We start from the raw sequence: 15,620 nt of genomic DNA, 5'->3' as shown, positions 1-15,620 counted from the left end.
CATTTTTAAAGTTCCTTTCTCATTACCAACAAGTATGAACTAAAATTTTTATTTCTGTACATCACTGAGTTTTTCAAGTTTGTAAAATTCAGCAGAGAACAATTTTCGTACACCTTGAGCTTGGCGCATGATAGCCTTAGATGCTTATGCGCCATTAAACCCAACACAACAGACGGATTGTTGGTTCCTTACTAAAAGCTACAGAAATTATTAAAAAAAGTTCATAGCATGCTAATGCTTTATAAACAAAAGGTGTGCTATGATTGTGTGATAAGATAACATTGCTTGTGTACTACTAATGCGAACTTAAACCATCTTTATGGTTGTTTCTTCCACCTTGTCCCTGTGGCAGGCGGTTCCACGTTCTCGGTGGCCCCACACCCTGTGAAGAAGATCATGGTGGTGGTGCTCTGTCTTGGCGCCCAGATGGCCGTCAGCTGCTTCTTCTGGGACCGCTACATCAACGAATACCACATACTCTTAGAGCTGCCTGGCTCCAGGAAAGAGGTGTGTGGTAATAATTCATACCTATTCTCGTGAAACTACGGCAATATTTTTACAGCAGCATCTGAGTAAGGCAGTTTTCTTCAGGAAACTGCATTGGCATTGTGGCGCATCACAATTATGTGAAAACTCCTTTGTTGACTGGTGGCGAATGAGAGAATGCTATTCAGGTGGATTGTGTGGCCAGAAGTCGTTCTCAAGAATGTTGCACCATCTCTTGTCATGTGGCATAGCTAAGCGCATCCACAACAGGAATGGAGAGATGGGGAGGGTGGTAACGATACAGTTGTATTCAGAAGCTGTAATTGCAGAAGGCAAGTGTTTTAAGCTGCAACTTCAGAAATCAAAATATTTACTGATGTGGAGCTACAGAAAGCAGTTTGTTTTGTGCACAACAGGTGGCACCACTAAGACCACCACCATCTCTGGCTTCCTGAGCCATGCCTGGCATATAAAGCAAAACGCCATGCTCGGCGCATGTTAGGGACTCATGTTCTTAACATGTCTTAAAAAAAAACATTACATGGCAGATGCCATGTTGACTTGCATACCATCAACGAGTTCAAGCAATGCTCTACAAAGCCATCTTAATTTGAGCGTGATCGAAACTGTAAACACCGACTTCGTCAAGGTCCCAAACCACACAGCCACGAAACTTAATGAAACACAATGACTAAATCCTCAGTTTCCTGCTTGAGAAGCAAAAACTTCTAGTTGAACAGGACACTCAACTCAAAATGCATCTTGGTCGCCGACACTTTTGATGGCATGGATGATATTCATACTTATAGGCACGACAGTGGTGCAACTTCGCAAGACAATTTTCTTACATATCAGCTGATTCCAACTGACTACATCTGCGACCCACGTACTCCAGTGCAGTTTTATCTTACTTTTGCCTGAGCATATTCAAACACCTCAGAGCAATTAAACCTTGAGCAGCTTGCATTGTTTTCCTTTGAAAGTCAGGACGCTTAACAGAAGATGAGATAATATATAGGCATTAAGTGGCAAGACAACACACACAGGCACGTTCAGTTGTAAATTTTGAACAGCAGAAGCTATTAGACTACACTTTGTTTATAATTTACGTAGCTTGTAAATAATTCTTTTGTGCTACTATGAGTGTCAGATGGTGAACAAAAAAGTTTGCAGCAGGCCGTCCAGTTTGCTGACACATTCGGACCAATCCAAGCAGTCAGAAGGAGATGAGTAAATTGCTTGCCTAAATCAAACATTCAGTGCTCAGCGCAATTGCACCACCAGCCAGTTCATTATGCAGTGTGAGAGCTCGAAAAGCACCCTGCCGGACGGTGCCAGTGCGCTGACAGCTGCCAAAACCAAAAGGCCCATCTTGGTGGCGAGGTCACGTGAATATGGCGGCGCATGGTCCTGCGCTATGAGGCGCCTATGGGCGCAAGTACTTTACATATTCATTACTCAGTACTTTACATATTCATTACTGAATTTAAAACTGTGTAGCTTTATGTTTGTTAGTCTGCTTGCTGCATTGCAGTAGTGACTGCAGGTGATGTGTCTTTTTGGAAGCCTCCCGCTTGCTGTTCATTTTGCACGTGGCCTTCATTTGACCTTGAGGAGTAAGCACTTAAAGGGAAGCTGAAACGGTTTTCAAATTGCATGAAACGCTGTGGCTGGAAAGAAGGGACTTTGAAAATCATGTGTGTAAATTTATTCTCGATTCTGTTTGCAAAATGAGCCGCAATCGCTTGTCAAAAACCCGCCGTCGACACGCTCTCTTCGCTTCCGGAAGCGCCGAATTGGGGGACGGCAGAAAGGGGGAACTGGCGGAAATGACGCCATTCACGGGTGGTCTGCCGGCCGTCTGCTTTGCTTGCTGCTTTTCGGCCCGTGCTTTGGTGAACGATGGATCCATAGTTTGCAAAACACAGTTCTCAAGCCAGCTGAAGCAACGCGCTACGCAGCAACACAGTCGGTGCTGGCCGGAGATCGCCGTAGATGATGTCACGACGATCTTGGCCATTCGCGGCGTTCGCTCGGCGCCCTGAGACGCTGGTGCATATTTTCTTCCAAAAAACAGCTTTTTGCGTTTATTTCCACCCTTTTCGAATGCGATATTCTTTTTCAGTGGACTAAAAGCTATGAAATGCTGCATGGAACTCAATTTTTTCAAAAAGTACTTCAGCTTCCCTTTAAAGGGCTTAAAAGCACCGACAGTGCTGCAGAAACTAGAAGTGGACAGTGTTATCAGTTAGTATCCATTATTGGGTAATATCTCCCATAAACAACTGTACTGTCACAAACAAGAGAGGAGCGTTCAGCAAGTAAAAGACATTAAGCACATAAATCGTGTAGTTCGGTAGCCTGTGTTCTAGATGCCTTGGCCAGACCTCGTTGTTGCCGTATGGTGCTTTCCTCATTATGAGTTGCACTCACAGCAGCGTTAGCACCTTCATCGGTGGTCTTCACATCTGATACTTTTGGGGCTTCTGCTGTATTTTTGTAAAATCTGTGCCCTGTGCCTATCATGGTAGCCAGTGTTGAGGTTGTTTCCTTTGGCTGGTTGTAGGAAATACGTATACCCTATAATTACATTTTTGGCACTAGCTTGAATCCACTCATAACTGAAAAAAAGCTAATACAAAGAGACCCGTAATAATGAGACCATAATATTGAGAGAGCATCGTAATACTGCGTACCATGATCTTACCTTCTGGAATCTCTGCTAATCTTAGCATTTTTTCTTGCATTTTGCTGAATAGCATAAAATTTGGTGCCATGGTTATTGTGCCACCTTAGTTGAAATGAAATTGTGAGGTTCCGAAAACGTGGCATCCATAAGTGAACAAACCCAAACTTTTCCTCCTTCCAGTCCCCCGAAGTAAGTATAGTGCAGTAAATGCGTAAGTACACATGCATTTTGTTTGAGTTCAATACAGCTCAGGGAGCCTCACAGCTATAGGATCATATGAATGCCTGGCACAGTTCAGAGCTTGCTTCAAAGGCAACTTACAATATACACTTTAAACTAGTATATGGAGATTCACTCTTTTCAGTTTCACAAGTCCATGATACAGATTGCTTATTCTTTAAATTTACAGTTGTAGTAAATACAGTGTGACCTCAGGGCTTGTACAACCATTGTCCATAAAGTTTCAAGACTGATTTATTTTCTTCTCTAGAAATTATTCCGGGAAACAAATGTTGGTGCGTATGTGTAGCGCGATCTTTTTGGGCTAACCTGAGCTATTTTTGTTAATTGCTGTGGCAGCCGCTAGATGGCACTACATGTAGAAAAATGCGTTGTCACTAGCTGTCTGCACACTCTACTGTGAGTGAATGTGGAGAGATGGACGTCCACCTCGAACAGCGTGCAAACATAAAATTCTGTGTGAAGCTTGGCAAGACAGCCACACAGACGTATGATCTCCTTTATGATGCTTACGGCAACGAGACATTATCACGGGCGCGAGATTTTGAGTGGCACAAGAGGTGTGTTTTGGGGAGAATGTCGGTGGAAGACGACACAAGGCAGGGGCGCCCTTCAACCTGACGGAATGAAAACAACGTGGCTCAGATCAGGGAAATCATACAGCAAGACCGCACCATTACAGTCTGCATGCTATCAGATGCTCTCAACATTAGTAAGAGAACATGCCACCAAATTTTGCGCGAGAACTTGGGGAAGCGAAAGATGAATGCCAGACTTGTGCCGCACTCCCTCACACAGGACCAGAAGGACATGCGGGCATCAGTGAGCGCTGATTTGCTCTTCGAGGCAGAGAAGGCCGGGTGCTGCATTCATCGACAGCATCATTGCTGAAGACAAAACACGGTGTTTTCAATATGATCCTGAAACAAAGAGGCAGAGTGACGAATGGCGGTCCACAAATTCTTCGGCGTTGAGAAAGGTGCGGCGACAGAGGACCAAAACAAAGACGATGCTGATAGTTTTTTTTTGATGCCAGGCATGTCATACTCTACAAGTTCGTCCCACAAGGGCAGACGGTGAATCAGGAGCTTTATATCCGCGTGCCCCAACACATGCATGATGCACTGCGACACCGTCGCCCTGACTTACGGGCATCTGGACAATGGATCCTTCTCCACGATAATGCAAGGCCGCACACTGCTCTCAGCGAGACAAAATTTCTCGCCAAGCACAGCAACACTGTTCTTCCCCATCCGCCATACTCTGCTGGCCTAGCTCTTCCCATGTTATTTTTTCCTGTTTCGTCGTGTGAAGAGAGCCCTAAAAGGTCGCTGGATGGGGAGTGTGGAGGCTGTTCAAGACACCATGACAAAGGATCTGACAGCCTTGACAAAAGAAGCATTTTCCAACCGTTTCCAAGACCTCAGTAAGCGTTGGAAGCTGTGTATAGACTGCAAGGGAGACTATTTCAAAGGGGTGCTGCATAAATGATTTCAATGTTAAACGCATTTTTTTAGTGGACTCAGTCTCAGAACTTTATGGACAAAGGTTGTAATTACTGGACTACGGAACGATCTTAATTCAGCTACCACTTAGGCAAAAGGCACTGATTTTTAATTGGTAATAGCTCACATAAAGTGGGATATTGTGCACATCCCTGCAAAAAAATTACTTCGTTTTTTGCAGTGGATAACTATTAATGAATTGCCTTTCCTAAGGTCTGAATATAAGGTGGCAAAGTATTTCTGTTTGATGGTAACAAGGAATTGCATGTCAGAGGGTTGAAGCTGAATTTATGTGCGATCTGATATGCTTAAAAAACCAATTGCTATTTCACTTGGCAAAGACTTTTAATTGACAGAGATAACATTGGTCTTTGTTGTTATCCTCTTAGCTTGTTAAGGAACCATAATTTTAACCAAGATAAGGATTTCACATAACTGGCACACCTTGGTTTTATACTTCTCCTTGCATCTTGACTATGACTTGACTCAGCAACCCTCCAATTGCTACCTATCTGACTGTTTCTTTCAGAAGTAGCAGTTTTGTTTTTTATATCATCGTTTTTTCTTTCGACTCCCAGATCCCTCAAACAGAGGTGCTACGTTCTTCCATGATGTGGATCATTATGTGGTTCTGGCGCATTTCCAATGCTCACGCGCTCATGGAAATGTTCCTGTTTGCAATCTTCATTAACCGCATGTGGGTGAGTGACATCTCGGTGCTCCTTTTTCAACTGAAGGATGTGGGTTCGTGCGTAGTCGTGATATGGAGATACCAGTATTCATATATGGTGAGGATTGGGCCCGGGAACTTTCCAGAAGATTTCCATTCAGACCAGGTGAACCTGTGTATGCAAAAGAAAGTAAAAGTCCAGGTGGCAAGCATGGTTGGTGCTTACTGAACTGAATATTGCTGCACCCATTGTGATTTGTGGGCGGCTTCTACATACGTGCATTACCCAACATATGCATATGACAAATTAATGCTTCGAGGAAATGCTGCAAGTCTTGAGATGTAGAAAGTGTTCTGTATTGCGAGTGTGCTCCGCTTCAGGGTGCAGATGCATGCGCTTGAGGTTTCAGAAGAAAAAATGTCGGCCATAAGGCAGTTATAGAAATTGCATTAAGACAGGAATTCATGTTTCCTATTTCGATAAATGATGTTTCAGCTCTTTCCGTGAAAGTTCTGACACCTGAATTCATGCTCTTGGTTCTTGTCCCTCTTTCAGGAATTTTTGATGTGGATTCAATACATTGGCTTCGCAGTTCTTGGAACCCTGGTTCTATTCACGGAATTTCATTTGAGAACTGTACGTACCGTGGTGTCCATTTTTAATTGTTATTTTAAACAGTTTCTGTATTCAGTACAGCAGCTGTCAATAGCCATATAGCCAGTCATTTTACTTGTGCGAGGTTACTAAGTGCAAATATAAATCCAAAATGCTCATTTAAAAATACTCTAATTATGTCATGTGCATATTGTGAGAGACTTCTTGATTTTATCCTGTAGTATTGGTACTCACCAATGCTTGTACAAATAACAAGGGCAGCATTCAGTGGCATATTTATTGTTTGCAGCATTAGTGATGCCTAGGAATTTAAAGTAATAAACGAAATTGAAACCTCTGCACACATTGCATTTGCATTTGTCTTACAGGCAGCCACATGTTTTTATATGCTAGTGATTGGAAGCACTTGAAAGGCCTCTACGATGCAGTGCTGCATAAGAGGTTTAAATTATGTGCATGCCTAGATTAGATGCACGACTAGACAGGAAATTGATGACCATGCTGTTCAAGTAGTATTCGAACCACAAACAAAAAACAATGTGACGTCATGTGATGTCTTAAGATGCACGCCTGTTGAAAGCATTCACAAGATATAGACTGCAACATGTGATGACAGAGCAAGCAAACTTTCAAAGGCACAACTACAAGCAATATCACTGTCAGCCGTGCCCTTTAGTGATGCTCAGAGTCATGAGTATTTACCTAAACCTATTTCTTTCTTTTATTATCATAACAAAGGACATTCTAACTTTGTGTTTGGTGCATCATAGCCTTAGTAAAAAGCCATAAAACTCAATATAATTAATATTTTTCTATCATGAACATAGCACTATTATGCACATATCAAAATTTTAAATGAAAAAAATTAAACCTAAAAATGTATTCTTATAAGACAGTGTTCATTTACAACATAGAAATAAAACATAAAACAACAAGACCATTGGCCTGCTTGGGGCCTATGAGGTATATGAGGCAAATAGAGGAGTAAATGAGGTAGGCATGTGCACACCAGAATATCTTGAAAGGTCATGCTGTGATTACTGGTTTCCACCGCCTGCCAGTTAGCTGAGGATGTTTTGTGCATCATTCCTCGCAGGTCCGGAGCTACCTTTTATGAAAGTGGTGCGCCATCTGAAGAGGGGAGGCAGTTCAACAAGAAGGCCTAGCCACCACCACTCGTTTCATGAAGCGTTCCATACACTTGCAGTGTACAAGACACTAGACAGCTTTATCTGCATTTTTTTTTTCTGCTGCCCCCAACACTTTGTGCAGCAATCTGCGGTGCCACGTTGATTTTCCGTCGCATCGTGTGTGCCGGAGTGACATTTTGAGGCCTTCCTTTGAAGACCTTCAAAGCGTTCCATCAAAAATCTTCAAGGCCTTCTGTTAAAGACCTTCAGTCAAAGACCTTCAAGGCCTTTCGTCAAAGCAAGGAGACAGCTTTAGACACTTCAAAGACTGTTCTCAACGCCTTCCCTCAAGGAGGAGGAGTCTCCAAATGACATTTTGAAGGTCCGCCTTACGGCCATTGGAGCAAGGACGGCAGGCTCTGGAGGTTACCCTGCTGCATATCGTCAGGCGATTTCTTTTCACATTCTTTGCGATTTCGTTTAGCATGGCCACTTTGCTGCCTTGGCAGTAATTACAGAGCTGTGGCTTTGCATTATCGCCTCTGCTGCTTGTTATGTTTCAGAGCATTTTTTTTATCCTCTTCTACACCCTCCCCGCGCTTTAACGCAACTCGACGTTGTTCATATCCTTGCGTCCTTCAGTGACACTTCTGCTCATGTTGGCCTCAGTATTTGAAAGAAACAGTGCAACTGCAGCAATGCCTTGACCAGAGTTGTGTACCACACTACACAGCAGTATCTTCTTACTTGCATGAAGGTGCACATTCCACAGTCAGTTGTTTTGGGCAATCATTTCATTCTCATCAGTCACGCATTGCCATTTATTCTACGTGCTTCCGCTGTTTGCCACCATTACCATGGTGCATCCTACTGCTTTGGTAAAACAGCCATTGACCTCACATTTGGGCAAGTTACACAATGTGCACTAATTCAGTGTCTTCGCCGCTGCACATTTTGTTACCCAAACAGGCTGCTACAACCATAGTCCCGAGTTCAGAACCACCAAAGAATCCCGTGCAGTGAATTTGCAAGTATTTAGCACCAGATTTATTAAAAGTCGTAGGCCTCCTGTCAATCAGTAATCTCCCAGTGGAACAACGCATGTGATTTGTGCCTTTAGGTACCTGGTTAAAGTGCTGGATGTAGCAAGTGGCAGGGATGTACCTCTACATCTGCAGTGTAAAAAACATTTGTACTCAGTGCCAAAGTTTTCTTTAAACATGCTTAAACGACATGCTGAGACTGCTAAAGAAGAAAGTCAAAAATCGAATTGCTCCCTGCCACTGTGTACGAGTGGCAAGTGTGGAAAAGAGGCATTAAAAAAGCAGCAATGATCAATGCAATATAGTTGTGTCGGTGGGTTATTCTGTGCCCGAGCAACAAGAAGAGAAATGTTATCCATTGCAATAATACCTTAACACAGTTACCTTGTTGTCTTTGACTAGTCTATTTCACAGAGTTTAGTCTTCTTGCCTAGTCTACAAATAATCATGTAATGAAAAACAGTAAAGGGTTCGGAAAGTGAAGGAGTTATGACTATGCAGCCGTTATTGGGCGATGTTTATTGTGATATATAACACTGTTTCAAAGTAGAATGCTCTGTGTACAATGTGTGTAGTAGATGTGTACATAGTGATTTATTTATAGCCGTTGAGCCTCAGGGCGCAGGTGGTGGAGGCCAACGAACAGCAAATTTCTTCACATTTCACGATAAATGTGTTCCTTGCGTGCATTCCCCCTGTTGTGTACAGTGCACAGGTGAAGGTTAGATTTGAGTCATTTTTACGTGTTGGTTCATGGGCATCTCGCAACGAGCCTCATTAATATACTATGTTGTATATGCAGCGAGCAAATGCTATTCTTTTTGAGTAAGACATCAAAGTAGAGCGTCTAACAAACGAAATGTGTATGAATAAATATGTGAGCAAATGTTTGTAGTTATTTATAAATAAATTATTTTTTTACTGTGAGTGCACGTTGCCAAGCCCCTAGGATATTTTGCTTGAAGCTTTGTGACAGGTAGTGCAAAAAAGGAGATCATTCTTTGATGTTGTAGCATTGTATTAATTTAAACCAAGTGTGGTGTGAAAGATCAAAAGCATAGCGAATGTTGTAGCTCAGGGTAAAGGCACATGGAGAACAAATTGACATTTTCTGCCAGCACATGAGAATACGATTCAACACTTACAGAATGTTCTACCTCAGCAGCAAGAGCAGCTCCGTTCGGCAAGCTAGGCAATTCATGTCAACTCTTACCTTAGGCGAAATAACCAAACCAGAACATTGGATGCACTGCTACAAGGTTGCACTTGTCAATCAAGCACTCTGCATTAATTTGCAAATCGCAGAACCTCGTTGATATGCTCCGAGTAAATACGCTCAAAATGTGGGCATTAAAAGTGCCCCATAGGGCTGCACTATTTCTTTCTGGTTAATTAATATGTTCCTGGATAAATCAATTTTCCTGCTACTGCATTCAAAATTTTGACAAATTCTAGTCTTATAATATATCTAATGACCAACTGCTCATGTGCAAACATGTGAGTATCGAACTTGGGGGCACACAATATATAGAGCTGAAATGCAGAGGCAGTCACCTCCCATGGTGGCTTTTCTGCAATGCCTAGGTGCAAAAGGGTGAAGCATAAAAAAAAAAAGTGCGCGAACATTCTGAATTGTTCCTGTAGGGATGTGCCATGAAAAAAGAATGGTGTTATGGTCAGCTGCCGCTGTGGCTTGCCCGCTAAGAAGTGGTGAAAGGGGGTGAAGCATATAAAATAAAAGTTGGAAGAGCTTTTCACTTCTTTTGCCATTGCCGTTGATACGCTGGAAGTGTTCCTGACTTTCTTCCACACTTAGCGCAACGCAAAAAGGAGCCACTCCGACATTGTGCCAAGGAATGCTTATCAGCATTTTTATGGAGAGAAATTGTCAATCTGTACCTTATTCAAAAGGTATTTTCAAAATTAGGTGGTTTGGATCAAGTTTTTCCGACTTTTTTTTGCACATCTAAAGTGGGAGACACTTCGAAAATGTTTTTTTTTTTAAATTTCCTTTGGAGTAGTTTTAATAAAAGCTCCGGCTATGAAATTTGCTAGCAATCTTCTAAATGGATGCAGCTTGCATTAGGGCTCAAAACTAGATTAAAATTTTGTCTCATATTGTGTTTTTATTTTTCCGCTGGTGTACTTTTTTTTATGAATCTACTCAATGCAGAGCCCTGAAATTTTTCATGAGAGTAGAAACGGTTACACTACACAACTGTGAGCAAAAATTTTTTTTTTATCTTGGTGCAATAAAATTGCCGCCAATGAATTTCTTTTTTGAAAAATAGAAATGCAAATTGATTCTAATTCAAGTTGTGTTAAAGGCATTGACTGAAATCTGCAGAAAATTTTGGTTGCTTATGTCTAATAGTTCCCAAGGCAAAGATACATAAGCCTCCAAAAATGCCGTTTTGAGAAAAATGCAAATAAAACCTCTGAAAACTTGCCTCTGCTTGACAAAAAGGAACAAAACAGCACTTGTGAAGTTGTGAATATCAAAGTGCAATATATTTTCTAAAAGCTAAAGAATTCTCTATCAGGATGTCATAAAACCTAAAAGTAGATTGACAAAGCAAAGCCTCACCCCACCTTTACAGAAATGTATCAGCGAGGTTGTACTGCATTTTGGTTTTAGTAATTGGATCAAAGCCAGGTGTCTGTTTACATGCACGAATGTATTGGAACTGTAATCATTCGTCTGATCTATGAATATAACATTGAGTATGGCATAAAATTCACATATCACTTCAGATGTGTCCTGAATGTGAATGATAGTCCTTGTACTGCTACTGCTAGCCGCGTTCCGTTCTATTACTACTGCAGTATCTTCCAGTCACTTGTTGCCGATACAGGGTGCTGGGTATGCTCTGCGAAAACCTAGCATTTTATATATTGATGAGCTTTACCACAACTTTCTACTTCAATTTTAAGCATTTATAACCTGTCTGACACTCCATACCCACTGACAACTAATCACTGGCATAACTCAGAATGCCAAAAATGGTATATGAAGATGCTAGATAAATAGCATGCACCTGCCTAACTACAGTTTGATACAACTCAAGACTGAAGCAGCAAATACCCCTCAAGGTGTGCCTCAAGCCAATGTCAAGCCAAGCCTACGAAGTAACGACAAACGGCCAATGCTGTTTGCAGAAGGGCTGTCTTTGAGGTGTGCCTGCTACTTCGTTCTTCGAGTTGTACCCAACTGTCTATATGATCTAGCTCGAGTAATGGATACATATCGCAACCATCTAGTCTGATCGTATAAGATAACAAGGCACTATATGAATTCATGAGGGCATTGCTTAGCAGCCAACCCTGATTTTGCACACTTTTCAGTGCATAGCTTCAGGGACAGCCAATTAGAGCCATGACGGAAAGGAGTTGATTATTTAGGGTGCAACTCACTTTTGATGTGTGCTACTGAATCTGTTCTCTTTTCAGTTCAGCAGCTGAATTGGTGTTCAGAAATGTGAAGTTTAAACAGCTTTTGGTGTACGTGCAAAATATAGCAAGAATTGCTAAGGTTTAGCACTAGAAGCGTTTACACCTATCTCCACTAGAGAGGTAAGTCAGTTATATGACTGCAGTAGACAAATGTGGTCTTTTTACCACAGCGGTGGCCTAGTGGTTTGAGCATCTGCCTCGTATACGGGAGGTGCGGGGTTCGATCCCCAGTGCCGCCAGGTATCCACCGATGATACAATGGGTCTCTGACCCCACCTTGCGAAATGAAAACTACCTTGTGCCATGGCGCTCTTTGGCCAAAGCTGCCCTTGTGCCATAAAAATTCATCATCATCAAATGTGGTCTTTCTTCCTGTACGTGTTTGAAAAGGGGATCCGATCGTGTGGCCTTTTGACTACCGCTGGAACATGAACAAAAAAAAATTTTGGTTAAGGATACTAGTAGCGCTGACATCGTGTCAGTGGTATGTATATTATAGCCGTCCCACAGAAGACTAGTGTTGTACGAGTATAGTGCAGTGGTCCAATATGACAGGTGGCAGCCCACTAAATAATGGTTGCTTGATGGCTGCTGAATAGGTTCATGCAGGTTAAGCAACATTCCCAGTATTTTAACTGAGGCCTATCTAAATATAACTTTGGATCTTGAATGCTCGTTAGCTGTCCAATCATTGTACTGCACTGTACAACATATGAGCCAAAGTAACTGTGCTTCCTGTAATGCGGAAAACAATGTGTAGATAATTTCATTGCTGTGTTATACATTATTTGTGTAACAAACCAATAAAAACATCCTCTTAGCTCACAGATCCCAGACAATCTGAAAGCAGCAAGTCTTTTGCTTCACAATGTGTTCAAGATTCCACTGTGAAGAGTCGTTAGCAAGTAACTGTAGATGCTCTTCGTGTATGTATGTGCAAACATCTTGTTGTAATAAACATGAAGTTTATTTCAAGCACAAACTGAAATAAAAGCCCTGCACAAGTGTGACCATTAAAATAAAATCAGTTCATACCTACCAAACAACCAGTCTCCTCAGTTCTTTGTACAAATATCACAATGCTAACTCGCAAGGCATTTATAAATGTATGCCTGCATCGTCGATGCAAAAGGTGGCTTCCCATGGCAAGTAACAGCTTTACATCACTTTTCAATTGTCTACTCTATGCCTTTAGGGGCTCAACATCTTGTAAAAGGAGGTGACAAACACATCCCTGGTTTTGGCTTGGAGAACCTGGATAAGGCATGAAATATCTAGCACTTGGTAATAAAACTTTGAAACTTAAAACCATGTTCACTATAAAAAAACGCACTAATGGAGTGCATTTGCATGTTCTGCGACTAGACAACCACAACTGACAGTAGTGGCTCATTGCAAAGCTGAAAGTACCAATGCTTGAAAAACCGTACAGCACGAATTGCACGCAAGCGCTCACTGGCACAAAAGCAGCCTGGAGGAGATTTGCATGCTTTCTGAGTAACGTGCCATGCAAAGTCTGAAATGCATGCATCTGATGTTCACAATTCTGGTGCCACGCCCCACTCATGGTCCTCATCGAACAAGTGCAATGGGATACGTAGCGTGGCACATCCTAACCAGCTCCTTGTCAGAGGCATCTCCCGCATACCAAGCCACGTGTCTGCTTGCGCGTCATAAACCTCCATTGTGGCATGGTGTTGGTCCCAACTCTCCTCGCCACCGAACACAAAAATTTTGCTCCCCACAACAGCCACCCCAGGCTTGTACCGCCGCTCCTTCATAGGTTTGCAGAAACGCCACGTGTTGGTTCTTGGGTCGAAGCACTCAACCTTGTCTGTGTTCTCTTCAGACACGTGCCAGCCACCAATCACGTAGAGCTTTTCGTCGAACACACAAGCTGCAGCACCTGACCTTGGCATGAGCATTGGAGTGAGCTCCTTCCAAGAGTCAGTTTTGGGGTCATAGCACTGAACAGTGTCTTCCATACCATCTCCGTCCTCGGAGCTGTAACCACACTTAATAAGGGCGGCAGCGCTGTCAATTTCTACATGTACCACACCTGAGACAATCAACTTCCCCTGCAGGGTTGCCACAGCAGGGCAGGTTAAAGGTGCCTTCATTGGCTGCACAATCTCCCACCGGTTGCAGGCGGGATTGTAACACTCAACACAGGCCAGACGTGACGATCCGTCCCATCCGCCCACAGCATAAACACAGCCGTCCAGTGCTGCGAGTGCAACCTCAGACCTTGCCACATTCATTGGTGCCACTTCACACCAGACATTCAGTGCCGGGTCGAAGCGCCACGCTGCCTTGCTGACCGCGCCGTCTGGGTACTCTCCGCCAGCCATGAAAAGAACGTTCTGTCCAGTGGCCGTCACTCCATGCTTGCTCACTGCATAGGGAAGCGAAGCAAGGCTTAGCCACGTACGACAAACGTGGGCATAACAGTCTACATTTCGCAAAACTACCTTCTCGTCTTCACCTCCAACCAAGATGGTGACTTCTACCATGGAAGAGTTCGTTCGCACAGTTGCCCACGGCAAGTTGCGCTCCTTCCGCCTGTCGGGCAGCAAATGGTAGGCTTTCGCCTGTTCCAGCAACTCGCAGCACCTCTGGTTCCTGGACACTGCTGGCGTCGTTGCTACTACATCCACGAGGTAGTATGGGCTCATGAGAGGCAAGCGTATGTGTTCGAAAATGTTCTCGAAACCTTCCTTTCGCGACTCGGGGCAGTGGCTCAGCCAAGACAAAGCGCCTTCGAAGAGAAGCTCCTCTCTCTTTATCCTGAGGTTGTCAGACGAAATGAACTCGATGAGCTTGTTGGCCGAGATTTCTAAAAACTCCTCGTGACACATCACCTGTCCGAAGAAACGGCAGGCGTAGTCCTTGGCTTTGTTCTGAAGCTCGGTGCAGGCGTGCATCTCCGCGAATGTGTGGATGCCGAGACAGTTCGTCTCGTCGATATGATGCTCTAGAAAGGCACAGCACACGCTCTTGACTTGCGCCACGTCCAGGAGGTTAGCTGCCGACAAGAGAGACTGAACGTTGGCCCGGGTAATCGTGATGGTCGACGTGTAGGCGTAGTCGATGAGGTCACGGAGCGTGTCTGCCTCCACGCCATTGAGAACTACGCGGTTTTGTGTTTGTTCGGCCATGTGACTGGAAAACATGGCCTTGAAGTACGGACTGAAAGACGCGAGGACAACTTTGTGGCACGGATACTCGACGGCTTCGGCACACAGAACGACGTCGCAAAATGCTCCGCTAGCTCGGAAGGAGCTGAGGCCCTTGAGAATGGAGTCAGAGTGTTGCTCGTTCGCGTACTTGTACTCGTCCTTCATCTTGGTCTCGCAGCTTTCAGAGCTGAACGACTCCGAAACGAGTTCCATGTCGACCGGATCAAGGGTCGTGCAGCTGGAGTTGCGGGAGTCACTGCGCCGCGGATTAAAGTTCATTGGCGGGCTGTAGCACACGTTACTTAAGCTTACCTAACAGCGAAGGTAGCAGTTGGCGGGAGGGACGCTGCCCCGTTGCACAAATGTCTCCGCTGTCATTTGACTTCATCCATGATGGCCGCCCACGCGGATCACCCATGTCAATCCGCTAGGTTTCGCCGGACGGTTTCGTTTTGTGTTTCGTTTTTTTGTTCAAATGTTTGACTCATATCAAATAGGTTTTTACGCACCGCTTGCGTCACAGTTTCGAGAGCGACAAAATCTAAGCATGTCAAATTATTTATTTATTTACAGTATTTGTTAGCTCTAAAAGTGACGCTGCACTAGCGC

At 43.6% G+C, this 15,620-nt stretch overlaps 2 protein-coding genes across 5 annotated transcripts in view; one reads left to right on the top strand and one right to left on the bottom strand.

Annotated features, from left to right (window-relative positions):
- Positions 1-10,075, top strand: part of Cpes (Ceramide phosphoethanolamine synthase) — an 86,574-nt gene extending 76,499 nt beyond the window's left edge. For all 4 annotated transcript variants that reach the window (XM_077642862.1, XM_077642864.1, XM_077642863.1 and 1 more), the window contains exons 6-9: positions 353-507; positions 5,499-5,621; positions 6,147-6,227; positions 7,303-10,075. In XM_077642862.1, the coding sequence (XP_077498988.1) occupies positions 353-507; positions 5,499-5,621; positions 6,147-6,227; positions 7,303-7,323 (380 nt within the window). In that variant the 3' untranslated portion in view covers positions 7,324-10,075. The remainder of the gene's footprint in view (positions 1-352; positions 508-5,498; positions 5,622-6,146; positions 6,228-7,302) is intronic.
- Positions 10,076-10,371: 296 nt separating this feature from the next.
- Positions 10,372-15,330, bottom strand: LOC144110055 (kelch-like protein 24). The gene has a single exon (XM_077642860.1). The coding sequence runs from the start codon at positions 15,288-15,290 to the stop codon at positions 13,371-13,373; it is 1,920 nt and encodes a 639-aa protein (XP_077498986.1). The 5' UTR covers positions 15,291-15,330; the 3' UTR covers positions 10,372-13,370.
- Positions 15,331-15,620: the final 290 nt, after the last annotated feature.

This window comes from Amblyomma americanum, chromosome 11, assembly GCF_052857255.1.
Source record: "Amblyomma americanum isolate KBUSLIRL-KWMA chromosome 11, ASM5285725v1, whole genome shotgun sequence".
Taxonomy (NCBI): Eukaryota; Metazoa; Arthropoda; class Arachnida; order Ixodida; family Ixodidae; genus Amblyomma; species Amblyomma americanum.
The sequence above is the reverse complement of the archived record's forward strand: the minus strand, read 5'-3'. Positions and strand labels throughout refer to the sequence as shown.